Source organism: Nicotiana tomentosiformis, chromosome 5 (genome assembly GCF_000390325.3).
Source record: "Nicotiana tomentosiformis chromosome 5, ASM39032v3, whole genome shotgun sequence".
Lineage (NCBI taxonomy): Eukaryota > Viridiplantae > Streptophyta > Magnoliopsida > Solanales > Solanaceae > Nicotiana > Nicotiana tomentosiformis.
In genome coordinates, this window is record NC_090816.1 from 123,324,815 (window position 1) to 123,345,877 (window position 21,063).

At 33.3% G+C, this 21,063-nt stretch overlaps 2 protein-coding genes across 2 annotated transcripts; both read left to right on the forward strand.

Annotated features, from left to right (window-relative positions):
* The first annotated feature begins 1,461 nt into the window (after positions 1 to 1,461).
* On the forward strand, positions 1,462 to 2,298 carry LOC104115329 (uncharacterized). The gene is made up of 2 exons (XM_009625925.1): positions 1,462 to 1,644; positions 1,741 to 2,298. The coding sequence occupies exons 1-2, from the start codon at positions 1,462 to 1,464 to the stop codon at positions 2,296 to 2,298; spliced, it is 741 nt and encodes a 246-aa protein (XP_009624220.1).
* Positions 2,299 to 10,854: 8,556 nt separating this feature from the next.
* LOC104115326 (probable 2-oxoglutarate-dependent dioxygenase SLC1) lies at positions 10,855 to 14,681 on the forward strand. Its single transcript, XM_009625923.3, has 4 exons — positions 10,855 to 11,121; positions 11,808 to 12,058; positions 12,826 to 13,159; positions 13,984 to 14,681. The coding sequence occupies exons 1-4, from the start codon at positions 10,855 to 10,857 to the stop codon at positions 14,230 to 14,232; spliced, it is 1,101 nt and encodes a 366-aa protein (XP_009624218.1). The 3' UTR covers positions 14,233 to 14,681.
* The last annotated feature ends 6,382 nt before the right edge of the window (positions 14,682 to 21,063 follow it).

Consider the following 21,063-nt stretch of genomic DNA (forward strand, 5'->3'; position numbering starts at 1 on the left):
TCTTTCTATCGGTGACGAAGAAGTCAAAATGACAATATATTCTAATTTCTAGACTATAAGTTTTGATGGTTGATATAGTAATTTAATTGTGTGATGCTCTTGCTGCTAGACCTAGAGGCGGATGTAGAATTGTAATATTGGGTTCAACTAAACCCTGTACTTTTAACGTGGAGTAAAAATGTAAGCCTAAAAGTTTACTAAAATTATACTAACAAATAGTAGGTTTGAACTTATAATTTTAAAAATACAACGAATTCATGACAAATAACTTTTATGATTGAACTCATAGAACTTAAATCATGCCTCGGCCTCTTAACGAATTAGTATTTTTTATTAGATGACATATCTTAATTGATTAAGTAATGCGTTTGATGTAATCTAAGTACGTTATTCTGCCGTCGTACTATAAACTTGCAGGCAAGGCACTAGCACAGTTTAATGAATTTTGGATCATTTTTCAAGGAGAGTTTAATTACTTCTTTCTGACTTTTTCCAAACAACAAAAAAACAGCCTACTTAAAATTATTAGTTTTAAGAAATTTGGCCAAACACCTTAATTAACCAAATTTACAACATATAAGTACTTGTTTACCCTTAAAGTTAGATAACAATTAAACTTATAATGTGGTTCTAAGGACACGTGATTTCACTTAACACCAATTGATAAATATGAAGATTAATAGCAGAAATAAACTATAAAGTAAAGCAAACCAGTGTTAGAATGGAACTCAGCCCTCAAGTTTGGATACCCTCGAACTGGTTGATGTAAGAACAATCAAAATATAACAAACTGATGAATAATAGTATAAACGAAAAAGAGAATCATATAACTTTGATGTCTGTGAACAATGTCCCCTTACAAATGGTTAATACTCCCCTTTATATAGTAGAGGAAATCTACTTATGGTATAACTCTAGTTACATAAGGAAATTTCATGATTAGCTAATTAACCGTTCCTAATTTGATCCGTTCCGAGATTTTCGCCATGATCTTTGACCAGTCGCGGATATTTCGCCTTTCTATTATTATGTTATCTTCGATCTTACTCGATGCATGTCTTATTCGGTCTTATTAATCAGCATAGTTAATCATGGTTTAATTATAATGTAATGACAAACCATAGTTAGTGAGTTAGTCAAGCAGATTGTTTAGTTTGTTATAAATAGTGGCCACTTGTACAATTGTCTTTTTTTTTTCATTAAAAAGAAATGTATCGAGCATTTCTCTGATTCCCTCTCTTCTTCTAGATTCTTCCTCTTCTTCTTCTTAGCTTAGACCTTATTTCCATGGCAGCTAACATGGTATCAGAGCCACCGGTTGAAATTTAAGCAAATTGCGAGCAAATCGAGTCTTCTCTTTTACTTCAATTCTGCAATTGAGAGCTGAATTGAGCTAGAGTAACATGTGATTGAAGCTAGGATTTGTAAATCCCTTACTTTGAAACTGTTTTTCGGTCAACAATGGTGATTGAAGATGAACACGTTGGCGCGACCTCAATTACTAGCAATTTCACTACTAAAAATGCTATTTTTCCTACCATCGATCACAATCATCCTTTGTACCTGCAACCAACCGACACAGCAGGTAGCTCTCTGATTTCTCTTCAGCTTACTGGAACAGACAATTATGACTTGTGGAGTCGGGCAATGAGAATTGGCTTGCTAGGTAAAAACAAACTAGGTTTTGTCGATGGGAGATTTCCTAAGTCTAAATTTGAGCCCGAGCTTCATTATCTGTAGGAGAAAGTTAATGCTATAGTTCTCTCATGGATAATGAATGCTATGAGACTAGGATTGTTGAATAGTGTATTGTATGCGTCTAGTGCTCATAGAGTTTGGGAGGATTTGAAAGAGAGATTTGATAAAGTAAATGGCTCGAGCATACTCTATTTGCATAGAGAAGTTCATACACTGATCCAAGGAACTATGACTGTAACTGACTACTTCTTAAAGCATAGAGAGTTGTGGGATGAGTTTGATGCCCTCATGCCTTGTCCTGGTTGTCCTTATCCTGAATCCAAACAGTATGCTCAACACTTTGAGTATCAAAGACTTCTTCAATTTCTCACTGGGTTGAATGAGTCCTATTCTCAATCAAGGAGTCAGATTATGATGATGTATCCCCTGCCAAGTATAAACAAAGCCTACTCTTTATTAGTAGATCAGGAGAGTCAAAGGAATCTTACAAGCACAACACAAGTTGCTCAGGTCACTGAAGCCTTGGAAAGTACTGCCCTGTATAGCAGTAAGAGTGTGAACAATACTGGAAACTATAGGTCCAAAAGGAGTCAAGTTTAGTGTGAATATTGTCACTATAAGGGACATACAAAAGAAAATTGCTACAAATTGATTAGATATCCTACTGATTTCAAAGCCAAAAAAGGGGGATTAGTACACGACAGTATGCCAATTATGTAGGCAATGCATAAGTTTTAGGTGCAGAGAGATGAAATATGACTACCAACATGACTCCTACTGTCAATGGATCATCTAGTTCAGGTGGTACACAATAAATGAGTCAACCTACTCATTTCCAGCATATGCCACATCCAGCATCCATCTTTACTCCTGAGCAATATCAGCAAATTATTCAGCGACTTTCTAGAGGAAGTTCAGAAGGATCGGATTGTTACACCCCGTACTTCAGATGTCACTGTCATTATAGGATTATCTAATATAAGCTCAAAAAGGGCGAAATCCTTTTACACGGATAAGAAAGGTTTTCCGAAGTCTTAAGTAAGTTAAGATGAATATGAGACTTGTTAATCATGATTTAAATGATTTTAAAGTCATAATATGGCTATATATGATGTTTGGATAGAAAATATGAAATTTGGAAAAAAATGGATTTAAGTAGCGGAAAAACCGACTAAGGATTTGCCGTGTAATAAAGCTTTTTTGAGAAATAAATTTTGTATGCTATATGAGGTATTTTTGGGACATATTATATACCAAATTGAAGATCTTGAAATGTAGTTTCCAACTCTCTTAACTGTTCATTCATATGGCATTCGGATAAAAAGATATAAGTATCGAAAAATGGGCGAATGAGAGGGTGCCAAGGTAGCACCTCTTTGACTTTTCAAAAGTTGATATATATGTCTTAAGTCGTCTCTCTCTTCATTTTCACATATAACCTGACCATAGAACACTGTAGAACCTGTATTTAAGCTATCTAATAGTGTTTCAAAGAATATTATCATCCTGGGCACGGAATCAAGAAATGGTAACATTAAAACGATCCATACGACGTAAGTATCGCTATATCGCCTCTCTTTTTCTTTGCAATTTGAGTTTTGTAAGGTACCTCATAGTTAAGAAAATATGTACTTTCTGTATTTAAGTGTTTAAATATCAAGGAATGTTAATAAATTGGTTTCCTAATAGTTAGAACTCACGGGACGGTGATCGGAAGCCGTGAATTCGAGTTATTTGACTTGTAGTGGACTGTTTTGTGGGTTGTTTCGTGTTGCCTTTGGGCTGTATATTTTTCTACTGTTTAATGGAGTTTTGGAGGACAAATTGTGTGGAGAAACACCACATAATGACGGAATTGTGGGTTGGTCGTTCGTCGTTATATTTTTTAAAGTTGTTTGACACTACTTTGGTTGTCGTTTTATGTATGAAGTGATTATGGTGTGTGGGCTGTTTTGTGGTATATTGTGATGGAGATAAGGTTGAAAAATGATACTTACATGTTTTTATTGTTGTGTTCTTATTGTTATTGGTATATGGTATTGGAGGAGGTCCTAGTTATAAGGGAGATGTTGCCCAAATTTACGTAAACGGGCTACTAGTTTAAGTTGCGGACTTAGCCTTTACTCAGCATTGATTTTGAATCTCCTTATGATGTGGTAGATTGAATTGAGTTATTTGAAGAATTTCTTGGAATGTATTAAGGACTCAACAGAGTTAAGGTATGTTAAGGCTATCCCTTCTTTCTTTTTGGCATGATCTAAATGATACAAACGGAAAGAGCAAAATACGTAACTTTCATAAATGACTCTATTCATAGAAATACTAGGGGTGTCTATATTATTGATTCCCCATGTGTCTTATTATTCTATCATTTGTTCATGGATCTCATAAAAATACGTATTTGATAAAGTTTGTCCGAAAGGCATATTGATTTTATGATATTCGAGAAATCTTATTAACGTATTTCTTATGCATTTCATGCATTTATACATGTACATTGACCCATGGCCATAAGGCGTTATATACGCATATATTATATGTATATGGGATATGGGAAAATGTTATGGCATTATATACGCACCACCACCTGATCAGCTGGTATACGTTGATGATTTGCCTACAGTGGCCGAGATGATATGATGGGATGCCCTCAAAGGCTTGATGATGTTATGAACGCATATACCTAAGAATGGTATGATATTTATAAGCATATGAACGACATTGTAAATATTAATGATTCACATAGTTATTCAGACTTACATATTGAGTCGTTTACTCCATGTTTCTCTTATGTCTATTATTTACTAATTTTTATTCCTTACATACTCGGTACATTATTTGTACTGACGTCCCTTTGGCTGGGGACACTGCGTTTCATGCCCGCAGGTCCCGATAGACCGGTTAAGAGTTCTCCTAGTAGGTTATCAGCTCAGTAGAAGGTGTTTGTGCACTCCACTTGCTCCGGAGTTGCCAATTTGGGATAATGTGATTTGAATATGTATTGATTGGTATGGCGGGGCTCTATCCCAATCTTTATGATATTTATGTACTCTTAGAGGCTTGCAGATATATGTCATGTATACGGATACTGGTATGGACTTATAGGTTAGTACGTCATATGTATAAGTCGGTATATCAAGTTGGGTCACCCTATATTGAGTATTTCCTTATGTTTTATTCTACTTATCTCACGACATCCTCTCCGGCTCAATTACCTAAGATAGTATGATACGAAAGATATGTTACATTAGTACTCGGTTGAGTAAGGTACCGGGTGCCCGTCAGGGCCCATCGGTTTGGGTCGTGACACATATCTATCCAACAAAGTTGCTGCAACAGGTATTCTAAACCATGTGAATGTGTTTATGTCTCAATGTGTCAATAGTAAATGGATAGTTGACATTTGGGCTTCAAATCACATGACTTCAAGTTTAGAGCTGTTACACACTCATAGACCACTTCCATATATAGAAGCAAACAAAGTACATTTGCCTACTCGAAATGTTGAGTCAATGTCTCACACAGGTTGCACCTCTATACTAAGTAATCAGGAGATCTCTAATGTTCTGTATATTCCTGACTTTAAGTTCAACTTACTGTTAGTCTCAAAACTGACTAAGGAGCTAAAGTGTATGGTGGGATTCTTCTCTCACTTTTGCATTTTTCAGGACCTCTTCAGTGGTTAGGTGAAGGGGATTAGTAGAGAAGAACATGGACTATACATTCTGCAAGGAGGTATTCCAAAACAAGATCTATATCAGACAACAAATAAGTGTGCTAACACAATAAACTCTATGTCAGTTTCTTCATGTACTTCTGTTTCTAGTACTTTGTGGCATAGAAGGTTAGGACATGCACCTTTAGATATAATAAAGAGAGTAGAAGAGCTAAGGAAACTCACAACAGCTGATTCTCATCACTGCACTGTGTGTCCAGTAGCAAAGCAGATCAAGTTGCCCTTTCAGCTAAGCAGTACAACTACAAAATCAATGTTTGAATTAATTCACTATGATATATGGGGACCCTACAGAGTGCCCACACATGATGGTAAGAGATATTTTGTTACCCTAGCTGATGATCACACAAGGTATACTTGGATTTTTCTGTTACAGTCTAAGTCAGATGCTATTGTAAATCTAAGAGACTTTCTTAATCAAGTAAAAAATATATTCTCTGCTACTGTAAAGTTTCTAAGAACTGATAATGGAAGTGAATTTTTTAGCACTGAATTTAAGAGTCTGCTGTCTAATCTTGGTATTTTCCATTAAAGTATATGTGTCTATACACCCCAACAGAATAGGGTGGCAGAAAGAATACACAGAACCATCTTGGAAATAGCTAGATCACTCGGATTTCAAGTTGGTGTACCTTTGAGATTTTGGGGAGAATGTGTTGCTACTGCAGTATATCTACTCAATCGACAGCCATCTAAAGTTGTTGGATACAAATCACCATTTGAGATGTTATATTTGCACCCTCCTTCATTATCTCATCTCAAAGTATTTGGCCTATGCAACTTGTCCTCAAGTGCTGGATAAGTTCTCACCCAGAGCAGTACCTGCTGTATTTCTAGGATATTCTTCCACCAGAAGGGTTAGTTGTTGTATACTCTGCACTCAATAACATTTATTGTCAACAGGAATATTGTGTTTCAAGAGGACATTTTTCCCTTTACGTATACCTCATATACTGGAAGTCCTGTATTTCATATCCTAGATTTGCTCTCTTCTACTCTAAGCAGTATTACTCCCTCTTCTCCTGCACCACCAGCAAGATAGGTGACTATTGACACCAGTTCAAATCAGTTGCCTGCAGACTCCTCTCAGAGAGTTCCTCATTCTGCAACAAGCTCAAAAGAAGTTGTCTCTATGATCCCTTATGTTGTTGATCACTTGCCTGATGTTATTCAAAATCCACATGTGCTTTCCCAACAAGATGATGAGCCTCTTGCTGAAAACAGAAGGTCTTCTAGACCAAGCAAGCCACATATGTGGCTGCAAGACTATGTCATTAACTCCAAAGGCTCTAAGTGTACTTATCCTATATCTTCCTATGTGGACTATTCTTCTATTGGTCCATCATATAAGCAGATCCTTGCAGCTTATTCAGCTCTCTCAGAACCAACTTCCTTCAAAGAAGCTGCAGTTGATCCCAAGTGGATAGCAGCAATAAAGTTGGAGATTCCAGCACTTGAAGATAACTATACTTGGAGTATTGTTGACTTGCCACCTGGGAAGACTTCCATTGGTTGCAGGTGGGTTTACAAAATTAAGTACAAAGACTCTGATGAAGTAGAAAAGTTTAAAGCTAGGCTAGTGGCTAAAGGCTACAGCCAGAAAGAAAGATTGGATTATGGAGAAACTTTCTCTCCTATGGCCAAAATTATGACTGTTAGATCTGTTATTGCCTTAGCTGCTTCAACACAGTGGTTGATCTTTCAAATAGATGTCCACAATGCCTTTTTTAATAGAGATTTCACTGAGGAAGTCTATATGCAATTGCCTAAGGGGTTTGCCAGACAGGAGGAGAGACTAAGAGGAAAGTCTGCAAACTACACATAAGTCTCTTTATGGACTTAAGCATGCTCCAAGACAGTGGAATATGAAGTTGATAGTAGCCCTGCTCAACATGGGCTTTCAACAAAGTCACTATGATTACTCTTTGTTCACAAAGAAGGTTGGAGATGATATAACTATCATATTGGTCTATGTTGATGATCTTCTGATCACTGGGAACAATCAATAACTGTTATGCAGTACTAGATCATAACTTATGAAGAAGTTCAAAATGAAGGATCTATGAGAGTTCAAATTATTCCTAGTGATTGAGTTTGCAATGTCCAAAAGAGGAATTCTTATGTGCCAAAGAAAATATGCCTTAGAGTTAATTTCCGAGTCTGGTTTGAGTGGTGCAAAGCCAGTTAAAACACCACTAGAATTGAATCAGAAGCTAACTTCAGTAGAGTATGATAATTACTTCAAGAATGATAACATCCAGACAGATGAGAGTCTTGACAATCCTGGTATTTACCAAAGACTCATTGGAATGTTGTCGTATCTCACTATGACAAGACCTGATATTTGCAATTGTGGTTCAGGTTCTTAGTCAGTATATACATTGTCTTAAAAGGTCTTACATGGAAGCAACACTGAGAGTTGTAAAATACATAAAAGAGGCTCCTGGCTTGGGGTTGTTCTTGCCTGCAGGGCCTTCAAATCAACTAAGTGCCTTTTGTGATTTAGACTTGGGGATGTATACAAACTAGAAGGTCAGTCATAGGATACTTGGTAAAGTTTGGAAGTGCATTGATATCCTGGAAGTCGTGAATTTGGTGTTAAAATTGAGCTTCCTATAACTCTGGTGTGTGATAGGAGAGCTGCAATTCAAATTGTAGCAAATCCAATCTTCCATGAAAGGACAAAACACATCGATATAAATTGCCACTTTGTGAGGGAAAAGTTGAGTCAAGGTCTGCTGAAGACTGAGTATGTTAACACTGAAGATCAACTAACAGATATACTGACTAAAGGTTTGGGAAGAGCTCAACATGTGCATCTGCTGAACAAGCTGGGGTTGAAGAATCCGTATCAACCATCAGCTTGAGGGGGAGTGTTAATTAGCATAGTTAACCATGGTTTAATTATAATATAATGACAAATCATAGTTAGTGAGTTAGTCAAGCATATTATTTAATTTGTTTTAAATAGTGGCCATTTGTACAATTTTCTTTCTTTTTCATTAAGAAGAAATATATCGAGCCTTTATCTGATTTTCTCTCTTCTTCTAGATTCTTCCTCCTCCTCCTCTTCTTCTTCTTAGCTTAGACCTCATTTCCATGGCAGCTAATATGTCTCGATCGCTTCTGGCCTCAATCTCGACAGGTACCTCGAATTACGAACTTGGTACTTTGTCCTCGTACCTTGGTCTGATCCACTACGGGGCCAATCTTCGATGCAACTCCTTGATCCCGGTCAGATAGAAAAATTAGATGGGCTCGATTTTAACCGTGTACAGTACTTTTTCTCCAAGTTAAGCTTTACTTTTCATAATAAACTATGCACTTTTAATTGTGAAAATGATCGCATGTAGCTGCTTTCAGGGCTGCTAATTGGAATATAGTCATCTTTTGCAAAATTGTTGAAACTTAAAAATGCATTAAATTAGCTGAAAAATAGCCACACAAGTCGAAGATAAAACTGGAGATTTTAGCTTATGTCTGCGTATGTTTGCCTCTAGCGAGCAACCAATTATGGCAAAAACACACTTATAGCCGATTTGGCTAAGCTTTTAAAATCAACTTATTTTGAAAAGTATTTTTCTTTAAAAAAAAAATCTTTGTGATAAGCGGTTTGTGTTTGGTTAATTAATTTGAAAAGTACTTTTGAATAGTAATTAGTATTTGGTCAAATTTTTAAAAACTGTTTCTAAGTGTATTTTTCTTAAAAGTGCTTTGGGAGAAAAATACTTTTTTTTGTTTTTCAAAAACTGTTTCTGCTTCTAGTCAAAAGTACTTTTTTCCTTCTAAAAGCTTGTACAAACACCTCAATTTTTTTTAAAATAAAATACTTTTGACCAAAAAAAATATTTTTGGCCCAAAAGAAAGCTTGGCCAAACAAACTGAAGTATTAATCATGATCAATCACCAACAGATTATAAGCTTGACTTAGGGCATAGAGGAGAACATAGAAAGAAAAAAGATCAAATGCAAAAGAAGCGTAGAAGAAGAAGAAGTCGATAGCTGCTGTAGCTAAAATTGTAGTTACCTTTCAATTACTATTACTTAGCACATGTTCGTTATATTCCAATTACCCGCTCTAAAAGCGGATATTTGTAAAAATGGAAAAGGATCAAATATATCCGTGTATTATCAGAAAATGTTTAAATTTACCTCTTGTTATGTTTTGAGTCCAAATATACTTCTATGGCTATACTATTGGTTCAAATATAATCATTTTATGTTAAGTTTGTCTCAAGTGGACATTCAATCCAACGTGACACTAACATTTGATGAGGTGGATGCTATATGATTTGCCACCTTAGTGCCCCTAACCCATTTTACCGCTCCCTTCTATTTTTTTTACTGGCACTAAAATTTTCTTCCCCTCCACCACTATTGCCACCATTACCGCTACCATGAAAAATATTGTATTTTAAATTTATATATGGATTAGGGGTATTGAGGTGGCATGTCATCTGGCATCCACCTCATCAAATATCAGTGTCACGTAGGACTGGATATCCACCTTGGACAAATTTTACGGAAGAGGAGTATATTTGAACCAATAGTATTACGGCAGATGTATATTTTGACCCAAAATATAAAAAATATATATTTAAACCTTTTCTTATAATACAGGAGTATATTTGGCCTTTATGTTATAAAAATTATAGTTTTTGGTTTGGTAGGAGCTCTTTAATTTAATTCTGCCCCCGGCTAGCAATTAACTGCAAAGGATTAGTCCAACTGACTTCTGATATTTTAAGAAAATTTAAGCTTCTCTAGACAAGTCAAGGGGAAAAAGAGAAATAATTCTCAAAGTATAACCTCTTTATTTGAACGTCCCTTGTGCGTAGACAAAATGGGGCAGATCTTGAGACTGAAATATATATATAGATTGGTCCACAAGGGTTGAAAATTGAAATTGTACAAGGGTTGAAAATTGAAATTGTCTTAGTTGAGGGAACCACAAAGAAGGGAAAGAAAAAGACTACTCCCACCGTACATAATAAGTGATATTTTGGTATTTTTATTTTGGTTCAAAATAAATATCCTTTTACATGTTTAAGAAGGAATTAATTTTATTTTATTTTTCAAAATTTACCTTATTTATATATTCCAATGTGTAAAGATAATAATTAATTCAGAGTAATTTAGTAAATACATCTTTTTTTTTCGAAAAATTCTTATTTTCTTAAGGGGTGCCAAAAATTAAAAATTCAACGGGAGTAGTTCTTTTTTTACCAAAAATTAGCATCGTTGTTTGACCCATACCAAGTCAACACTTGTGTTTTTGCATGGAAATTATAGGAACTAACACTGTTTTTCCCACGTTGTTTTTCACCTATAAATATTTACATTGTTTCTCACTTAAAACTCACCAAATTAAAACCCTTCTCTCTAATTCCTTCTCCAACCATTTTAGTACACAAAATATAATGTGTCCAGCAATGAATATGACTGTTGAAGAAACTGAGAGTAGATATCAAAAAGGAGTTAGGCATTTATGTGAAAATGGGATTACCAGAATTCCAAGAAAATACATATTGCCAGTTTCAGATAGGCCAGTAATTGTGAAAAAAGAAGAAGAAATTGATGAAAATCTCAATTTGCCCATTATTGATTTTGCTCAGTTACAAGGCCGCAACAGATCCCAAGTTCTCAAATCACTTTCTAAAGCTTGTGAAGAGTATGGCTTTTTTCAGGTATAGGTTTTTGTAATTTTGAAATTTGTCCACTCCTCCTTTAATTTAACCATTTTCTTCCATTTCTTTTTAAATTTTTCTCATACCAATTACTAATAGGGGTTATTTTTTTTTGGCTTTTGCACTGTCTCATAACCATTATAATTTTTTAAGCAAACGTAGTTTGAGCTGAAAGTAAGGAGAGTTCACTTGCACTCACAAACCCTATCGTAGATCCGTCTCTCCGAAATAAATTCTAGCATAGATTGTTGCACTGAGCCGAGCTATCGAAAAACCTCTCTATCTTTACAAAATAAGGATAAAATCTGCGTGCACATAACTCTTTCCAAACCCCACTTGTGAGATTACGCTGAGTTTTTTTGTTTTGTTATTGTATTGTTGCACTCTTGTGTTGCCATCTATTGAGTCACCACGGAAGGGTATTTGGTATGGTAAAGATTCTTTACCCTTAGTGAGAGGCCTCAAGTTCAAACTCTAGGAATGAATTCCTAAGTCCTTTTTGACAGAAAATGCTAAATATAACTCCTAGAATTCGGAATAGTCAAACCAGTCCGATGCTTGAAAATAAAAAAAAATATCAATTGTCGAATTTTATCTCCTAATTAACAAAAAAATAAAGAGATCAAAAGAAAATGAGATAATTACTAACCCTTTCTTTTTGCTCATTTTGTTTTCTTGATGCGCAGTTGGTAAATCATGGTATACCTAGCAAAATAATTCAGCACATAATTGAAGTTGGTAAAAAGTTTTTTGAGCTCCCATTTGAAGAAAGAGCAAAATACATGTCTACCGATATGCAAGCACCAGTACGTCTTGGCACAAGCTTTAACCAAAACAAAGATGGAGTTTTCTGTTGGAGGGATTTTCTCAAACTCAGTTGCCATTCTTTGTCAAGTGATCTCCTCTCACTTTGGCCCTCTTCTCCTGTCGATCTCAGGTAACTAACTATTTAATATTTAAAAAAAACAAAGTCAACTTGTATAATAAGAGTAAGATCCCTCACTTGAATTATAATATGTCATAATTAACAAAATTCAATAGATAGCTTACGTAATCATCTTCAAAGTCAACTCAAATATTGTCTAATTATTGTTGTTTTAGAATTTTAAGTTCTATGCATCAAAAGTATAAAATATTTATCGTAGTATCAGACCACTTTAAAAGTAATTATGAGTAAATATACATAATAAGTATTAATTTATAGGATTTAACTTATATACGTTGAGAGCAGAGGCGGAGCCAGGATCTAAAGTTTAGTCAATTTAAGTTACTCAGTTCTAAATTAGTATATTCAATGATTTCTTAAAACAAATATAAAGTTTGGAGCAAAGCCATTGCGTTTGGGTGGACTCGTAACTCGTGTTCTAACTCTGCCCTGGCTAGTGTAAAGAATGTTTACACTAGTATTGCTATATATTTTTACCTATTGTAGCCGGTTACTAATGTTGTTTTTCATGGATGGTCACCTATAATTAAGTAGTACTATCTTTTAAATAACCTAATAGTATAATTTTTTAACATTAATTACCAGTATAAAGAAGTTAAAACTCTAATTTGTAATATGATAAAACTAGTAACTTACTTGCTATCACATGTTAATTTAAAGTGGGAAAAAAGTTTTATGCTATATAGCTTGAATCCTTTTTTTCCCCCTTCTTGGCTGACAAAAATAGTTAATACTATATGTTTTTAATTGATTAATAGGGAAGCAGCTGCAAATTATGCCAAACAAACAAAGTTCTTGTACCAGTTGCTAATAGGTGCAATTCTTGAAAGCTTGGGAATAGTGAAGGAAAATGAAGTAAATGATAGTTTGAAAGAGTTTGAGAATGGGAGCCAACTCTTAGTATTGAATTGCTACCCTTCTTGCCCAGAGCCAGATTTAACACTCGGAATGCCACCACATTCTGATTATGGCTTACTCACACTTCTCCTCCAAGATGAAGTGAAAGGTTTACAAATACAACATCAAGGAAAATGGTTAATAGTTGAGCCCATTCCCAACTCCTTTGTTGTCAATGTCGGGGATCATCTTGAGGTCAGTTTTCGTTCCATTTTATATGATACTAATACTATATTAGGATGTTGAACAACTTTTTTGTCAAAGTCGGGACTATCTTGAGGCCAGTTTTCGTTCCATTTTATACGACACAATTACTATTTTAGAGAATCGAACAACTTTTTGTTTAACCATAATTTTTTTCATTTAATTTTAAGTATTTTTATTATGTATATATAGTAGTTTTAAACTTGTTTTAGTCACGTAACTTTTAAAAAAAAGATGAAGAAGTTGATGCACGAATTGAAATACAAAATTAATAAGTTTGACTCTCGCATTTCGAACTCCCTCATTCTTTTTGAAACCTTGGAAGTATTCAACGTCAACATAGAAAAGTAAAAAAGAAAATTTATATTGAAAGAAAAGGGAATAAGAATAATGGGAAGGATAAATACTAGAGATTTTTTTTAAAAAGAATTATAAAATTTCCATGTTTCAAAGTATATTACTACATAAATACTTATTTGTAAAGAATTTCAAAACTATTAATGGTGAAATTCTATTCTACAAAATTTTAGCTTCATGATCTTTATTTATCCTAGAGTAAAAGAATATGATATGTTCGCAATTGAATATATTCAATGTTAAATTAATAATTGTAAACACACACACACACACACCCCCCAAAAAAAAAAAAAAAAAAGACACAAGCTACAAGCTTTATGCTCTGAATATATGTATAGTTCGTTTAAGTGAATTAAATAGAGATACTATATTATTTCTTTTTGGTTACAACTTACAAATTATGTGTTTTTCAAGAAATTATCACTATCTCATTTTTCCCCAATTAATTTGATGAACAGATATTCAGCAACGGGAGGTACAAAAGTGTGCTACATAGGGTACTTGTAAATTCTTCAAAATCAAGAATCTCAGTTGCTTCACTACACAGCCTGCCTTATAGCTGCAAGATTCAACCTTGTCCAAAGCTCATCAATGAATCCAACCCAAAACTTTACAAGGATACAGACTTTGCTACTTTTCTTGAATACCTTTCGTCTTGTGAACACAAGAGCAAAAGTTTCTTGGAATCCAGAAAATTGATTAATTAAATGGGAATCCATGTAGTAATTAATAAGTAAGACCACCAAAAGGTTGTGGTGGGAGGTTTAATTTCACGTTGAGTATCGAGAATGGAATCGTCTTTGGAAGGGAACACTTTACCCCTAAAATGAGACTGATGCGAATCAAGATTAGTTGGATCTCAAAATGGATATCGTCTAACGAATAAAAAATAATTATAAAAAAAAAATGTAATCTAGTAGGGGTACTCGTAGCTAGTTAATTATTATTACTTTTTTCCTTTGATTATTGAATGTTGATAATTTAAAGTAAAAAGTTTGTGTACTACAGGTAATTAAAATCGGAAGAAAAAATATTGAATCTCAAAGTAGAACTAAAAAATTGTTTTTCAACTTCTGTTGGGTCTTCTTCTACGCTTGTTGTTATGAACATGTATTTACGCTACTTTTAAAACATGGTTGGGATTGGATTATTATTCTACACAGTGTGGAAACAGGGACCAAAGTTCCAAATTTCCTTCATTTAGTACTTGACAATTGAAATGTGAAGCTAGTGAGTGTTATTACTTGACCTTTAATTAAGAAATATAAGTCTCGGTCAGATCATAAAGTCAAAACTTTGGGCTGAAATACAAGACTTGTGTCGGGTGAAATTCAAAAATAGCTAGATATACAAGTGGTAATTCAAAAATAGCCAAAGTTTCAAAAGTAATCGAAATTTAGCAACTTTTTATGTAAAGATAAATCTGAACGAAAATACTGTTCAAAATTCGGAAAATATTCCAGCATAATATACTTGAGTTCGAATTTTTTACATGTGACTTCCAGCATAATATACTGGAGTTTCAGTATAATATACTGGTCGAGCATAATATGATGTAAGTTCATACACATGTGCTCCAATCTCCAGTATATTATGCTGGAACTTTTCGTGTGCTGGAGTTCCAAGATAATATAGTGAAAGTTCATACACAGGTGCACCAATCTCCAGTATATTATGCTGGAACTTTCCGTTTTGAAGCAAAATAGTGGCTATTTTTCAATAACTTTGTAAATGTTGGCTATTTTTCAATTACCAGTCCGAAAACTGGCTAGCCGTGCTATTTTCACTTATGTGTTTGGTGCAATGGAATCCATGGAAAAATATTTCCTTAGAGAATATTTTTCATGAAAAGTACTTTTTTTTAGAAAAATAATTTTCTGTTTTTGATTAATAATGATATTATATATATATTGAAAACTAATAATGATATTAGCAAATCGGAGGATGTTTTAATGTATTATCTTTTAATATTAAGATTAATAATAACGTCTTAGTGTTCATTGGAGCAAGTAATATAAATTTAATTAATTCAAACTTAGTAATATTAACACTAAATTTAGCTAGTAAATGAGATTTCAAAAATTGGAACATGATTTGCTTAGAATCAAATGAGTAGAAATTTGACGGTAACTTATGGGTGAAAATTAAAGCAATTATATAATATGACATGATACGATTATGCAGGGGCAAATGCATGTTATACAAAACGGTTCATTCGAAACCAGTTCGTTAATTTTGTTTACTAACTATACAAATAAATCTCATATGATAAGATTGATTTGATTAATCGACAATTTAATAGTATTCAGTTTATGTGAACTTTTTTTTTTTTTTTGTCCGTTTCAAAAAGAATGACTCCTTATTAAATTTAGAAACAATTTAGTTTAAACTTTCAATTCTACTATCAATAAGAAACTTTTATAACCATACAAATATTCTGGACTCCCTATTAACTTGTCTAGGATCACAAATTTTAAAAAATTTCATTTTTTTTAACCCTATATCTATTCAAACATGTTCACATAAGTTGAAACGGGAGTATTGAATTCATACCAACTTATTTCTTTGTCGTAAAATGGCTGCTGTTGGAATTTGGAAAAGACCTTTCTTCTCTATTATTATGGGAGACCAGAGACTTGTTGTTAGAGAAATTCGGTAGACAGTACTAAAAGACAACTGTATTTCTTTCAATTCTTTTGTCAGTTGTCAATGAGTCAATACAAAGAATATCTAGACTTTGAATTATGGTCAGAATTAAACCAAAGTGGAAATATTCATAAATATACGCTTTAGCTCCCATTTGGCCATAAAATTTAGAAATATTTTTCAATTTTTATTTTTAAATATCTGTTTGTTTATAAATTTTAATTATTTTTTGACAGAGTTTGAAAACAAAGTCTTCAAATCCCCACAACATGAAACAATAGTTTTTGAAATTTTCTATTCACAAACTTCAAATTCTTTTAAAGTATAAAGCATGTCCAAATATAATTTTAATTTTCAAAAGCCATTATTCATCTCATTTTCAAAAACTTATTTTTTTCACGTTTTAACCAAATTTATGCCGAAACGCTAGCTTAAAGTTTTCAAACGGAAAAACTCCTTTTGTCTTGAAAAAGGTTCATGAAAAGGTTATAACTTACAAGAGAAAATAATGTGGCTTATAAGTCATTTTTCAAATTTTTGTATGACGGAAGTAATTTTTCAAGAAAATATTTTTCATAAAAAATTTATTTTCTCGTGTTCCTATACTTTTTAGGACAATATTCTCCATTAAAATACGCAAAACGACTTCTACCGACAACTTAGGCAAGAAAGTTATTTTTCTTACAACTATCTCATTTTTAATTTTATTAAATTAATCAAAAACCACTAAATTATAAGCTTTAATTTTAAAGGTTATTATATTTTGATGTTAAAAGAATTAGGTGTTCTATTAAGAAAGATTTCCCCTTGTCTTGAGAGTAATTGACCGGAAAAAAATAGGAAAAATGATATTGTATAGTCGCTCTCAAAATAATAGCTGGAATATATATATATATACACATTTTATATACTTTTGCATCTACTAGATGTAACTAGTTTTGGCCGCGGGCTAAAAGTGATTTTTGCCAAATAAAAATAGCAAAACAAATGTGAGAGAGGATAATGAAAGGACATTATGATCTTAGTTAAATTAATACGTTTAATCAAATTATTAGCTACTCGAATCCTTATCAATAATTAATTTGATTCTTGAAGTTTCTTTTCCTTCCTATGGATTTTTTGGATGGAAGGTTTAGGAGAAATAAGTCGAGTACAAAGGAAATTGCAAATTGCCCCCTGCATTATTATAACATGTCATAGCAAGGGTACAAATTGCAAAGAACCCCAATTGAATAGAATCCAATAAAAGGAAATTAAAATTAATTTTACGAAATATATAATATGCATTAAAAAGCAACGAGGAAAGGGCAGAATAAGTTAGATCAAAGTCACAATATAAACAAAAAATTCACATGCTTTCAACTAATAGCTGCACTACAAGGTGCCATCAATCCACATGTGCAGTAGAGCTTGTTTCTTTTACTTCTAATGATTTATTGAAAAATGTTTAACGTCAAATCGAGAGAGAGGATTAAACAATATGAATGCATTTGTCAGCTTTTTCTCCCCAAAAAACTTTAGAAAATAGTAGCATGTGCCTTTGATTGGATTTTGTTAATTTCTCTAGCTGTAGTTCTCGTCTTGGGGGGAGGAAGATTGTAACTTCTCTAAGCAAAAAGTTAACTTTTCTCATGATAAAGTATGGAACATTTTTACCAAAATTATTTCTTATCTTTATGGATCATTCTAACTTTGTCATCTAAATATAATCTCGACGACCTTAAAATAAATATTGTTTAATATAAAACTAGTTTTAAAATAAACAATTAAATAAAGCGTAGCCCGATGTACTAAGCATCCGTTACGCGTAAGATTCGGAGAAGAGTCACACTACAAAGATCTATACGCAGTCTTACCCTATATTGCAAGTGGTTTTAAAATAAACAATTAAATTTATATTTTAAGGCCACCAATAAATAGATTAATCAAAGCACGTACAATAAATCGAAGAATAGTAATGATAAACAGAGCGAAGATTGAGATAAGAAATCTTATTGATCGTCGGCCTTCGGCAAGGTTATATCGAATTGGATTACAATCCACGATGGACACCAAAAAAAAGATAATCTTGCCAAAGAATAAAATAAATACCCAATGGTTAGCCCAAAGTGTTGTATATAAATCAGATAGTCATTACAAGTGACACTACTAGAAATCCGGTCAAAATTGGTCGGGCAAACCAACTCGGTCGATCAAAAAATCGACTCAAAAATCAACCGAAGTCGGTCGGTATATTTCAAAATATTTTATTTTTTATTTATTTTTCACGAAATCGACCAATTTCGGTCGGTTTATTTTGGGAGCAAAAATCCGGGAAACTAATTTGGCATCCTGCGAAATTTATTTTTTAAGAAACCGACCAACTTTAGTCGGTTTTTCATGTAAAATAAATTAAAATTAATATTTAAAAAATCGACCGAAATCGGTCGGTATTTTAGTCGGTCATTTTAAAAAATCAACCAATTTCGGTCGGTAATTTTATATTTTTAATAAAATCGACCGAAATCGCTCGGTTATTTTCACGTGAAAATACAATTAAAGAGTACAAATAAAATAAAATAAAATAAAATAAAAGATAGTCTTAAACCAAAATATACCAATAGTCTAGTGGTAGAATAGTATCATGCCACAGTACACAAGGTGCATTTTTTAATTGCATAATTAAAAATACCGACCGACTTCAATCGGTTTTTTCAGCAAATTTTTCTTTTTTGGTCGCTTGTGACATTTTATTGACCGACCGATTGCGACTGAAATCGGTAGAAAATTGCGTTCGACTTTTATCGTTATTTATTACCGACCAGCTTAATTTCGATGAATTAAAATCGATCGGTGTTTCCAGACAATTTTAGGCAATTTTCTAATAGTGGGAATAAAGCAAGGTATTATTCGGGGATGTTCCAAGTTCTTGGCCTGCATGTCAGGAATGCGACTGGAAGTTAGTGATCGAAAGTTTTGGACAATTATGATGTTTATGATACTATTTAAATACATATAATTTTATAAAAGTTCACTGCTAGTATGCACCTTGAAGCAATTGGCTTTATTAGCTGATTGTTAAGAAATGAGAGCACAATAGGACAATATATTAACGGAGAGAAAATATATATGATGGAGAATGATTTTGTTATTTATTTTTTTGATTGTGTTTTTCATGGGGTCAAAAGTTCCCTATTTATAAAGGTACAAATACATTCAAAGGTTATAAGTTAATGTATTTCCTATTGAGTACATGAATACAAAGTACGTTAAATGGACAGACAAATGCATTCCTCTCACTTACATGCATTCATCTCATTTATAACACTCCCCCTTGGATGTCCATTTAAAAAAAAATATGCCTCGTTAAAACCTTACTAGAAAAACCCAGTGGGAAAAAGCTTAGTGAAGAAAAAAGAGTACACATATCTTATAATACGCATTGAGTGTTGACTCATTAAAAACCTTACCAGAAAAATCCAATTGGGACAAAACATTGGTTAAGGAAAAAAGAGTACAACGCGTATTATACTCCCGCTGATGAAAGCTTTATTTGATATCTCGGAGACGACACATTCCAATCTTATGTCTCAGCTTCTCAAATGTTGATGTTGGCAATGCCTTAGTGAATAAATCTGCTAGATTGTCACTTGAACGGATTTGTTGAACATATATCTCACCGTTTTGCTAAAGATCGTGTGTGAAAAAGAACTTTGGTGAAATGTGCTTTGTTCTGTCTCATTTGATATATCCTCCTTTAAGTTGAGCTATGCAAGCAGCATTGTCTTCATACAATATCGTTGGAATCTTTGTTTTTAAAGAAAGACCACACAATTGTTGAATATGTTGAGTCACTGATCTCAACCATACACATTCTCGACTAGCTTCATGAATAACTATTATCTCTACATGATTGGAAGATGTAGCAGCTAAAGTTTATTTTGTTGAACGCCATGAAATAGTTGTACCCCCACAAGTAAATAGATAGCCTGTTTGAGATCAGGATTTATGTGGGTCAGACAAATAACCTGCATTTGCATAACCAATCAACTGTGAATCGGATTCATAAGAATAAAATAATGTCATATCAATAGTCCCTCGGAGGTATCTAAATATATGCTTAACACCATTCCAGTGTCTTGTTGTTGGAAAGGAACTAAATCTTGCTAATAAACTTATTGCAAAAGTTATATATGGTCGAGTATTATTTGCAAGATACATTAGTTCCCCAATTGCACTAAGATATGGAGTTTAATCACCAAGAAGCTCTCCATCATTTTCATGAGGTCAAAATAGATCTTTATTTATATCAAGTGATCTCACAACCATCGGGGTACTCAATGGATGTGCTTTATTCATATAAAAACGCTTTAGGATCTTTTCGGTAAAAGTTGATTGATGGACAAAAATTTAATCTTTCATATGCTCAATTTGTAGACCAAGACAAAATTTTGTCTTTCTATCACGACTCAATCTCACCTAAAGTTCGTGATGGCGCCGGACACCGCTGTCACGCAAGCCAACAATACAAACTTCACTTAATTACACAATTAGTATTTTTAAAATTAAAATTTCTTTATTGAAACAACAAGGATATAACTTATAGAGTAATGATAAATATTTTTTAGCAACTAAATTTCTAAACAATTTGTAACCGTTCCCAAAACCCGGTGTCACAAGTGCATGAGAATTTACTAAGAAATTAAAAATAAAATACAACATCTGTCCAGAATACAAATTAGACAAGAAAATATAAATAACTCTGAAGGAGACTTTGTTGGCTGCAGATCGTAATATAGAATGCAGCTCACCTAAGTCCCCGCATTTTAACCACACCTTTGCGCCAACAAGGCTGCTAGACATATCTGTGCCTGCACAATAAAATGTGCAGCAAGTGTAGTATAAGTACGTAA

Excerpts from the sequence above, each read along its gene's own strand:
- LOC104115329 (XM_009625925.1), top strand. The coding sequence starts at position 1,462 with ATGGTGATTGAAGATGAACACGTTGGCGCGACCTCAATTACTAGCAAT. Across the intron at positions 1,645-1,740 it reads ATTATGACTTGTGGAGTCGG|GAGAAAGTTAATGCTATAGT; the intron begins GCAATGAGAATT and ends CATTATCTGTAG.
- LOC104115326 (XM_009625923.3), top strand. The coding sequence starts at position 10,855 with ATGTGTCCAGCAATGAATATGACTGTTGAAGAAACTGAGAGTAGATAT. Across the intron at positions 11,122-11,807 it reads AAGAGTATGGCTTTTTTCAG|TTGGTAAATCATGGTATACC; the intron begins GTATAGGTTTTT and ends CTTGATGCGCAG. Across the intron at positions 12,059-12,825 it reads TCTTCTCCTGTCGATCTCAG|GGAAGCAGCTGCAAATTATG; the intron begins GTAACTAACTAT and ends ATTGATTAATAG.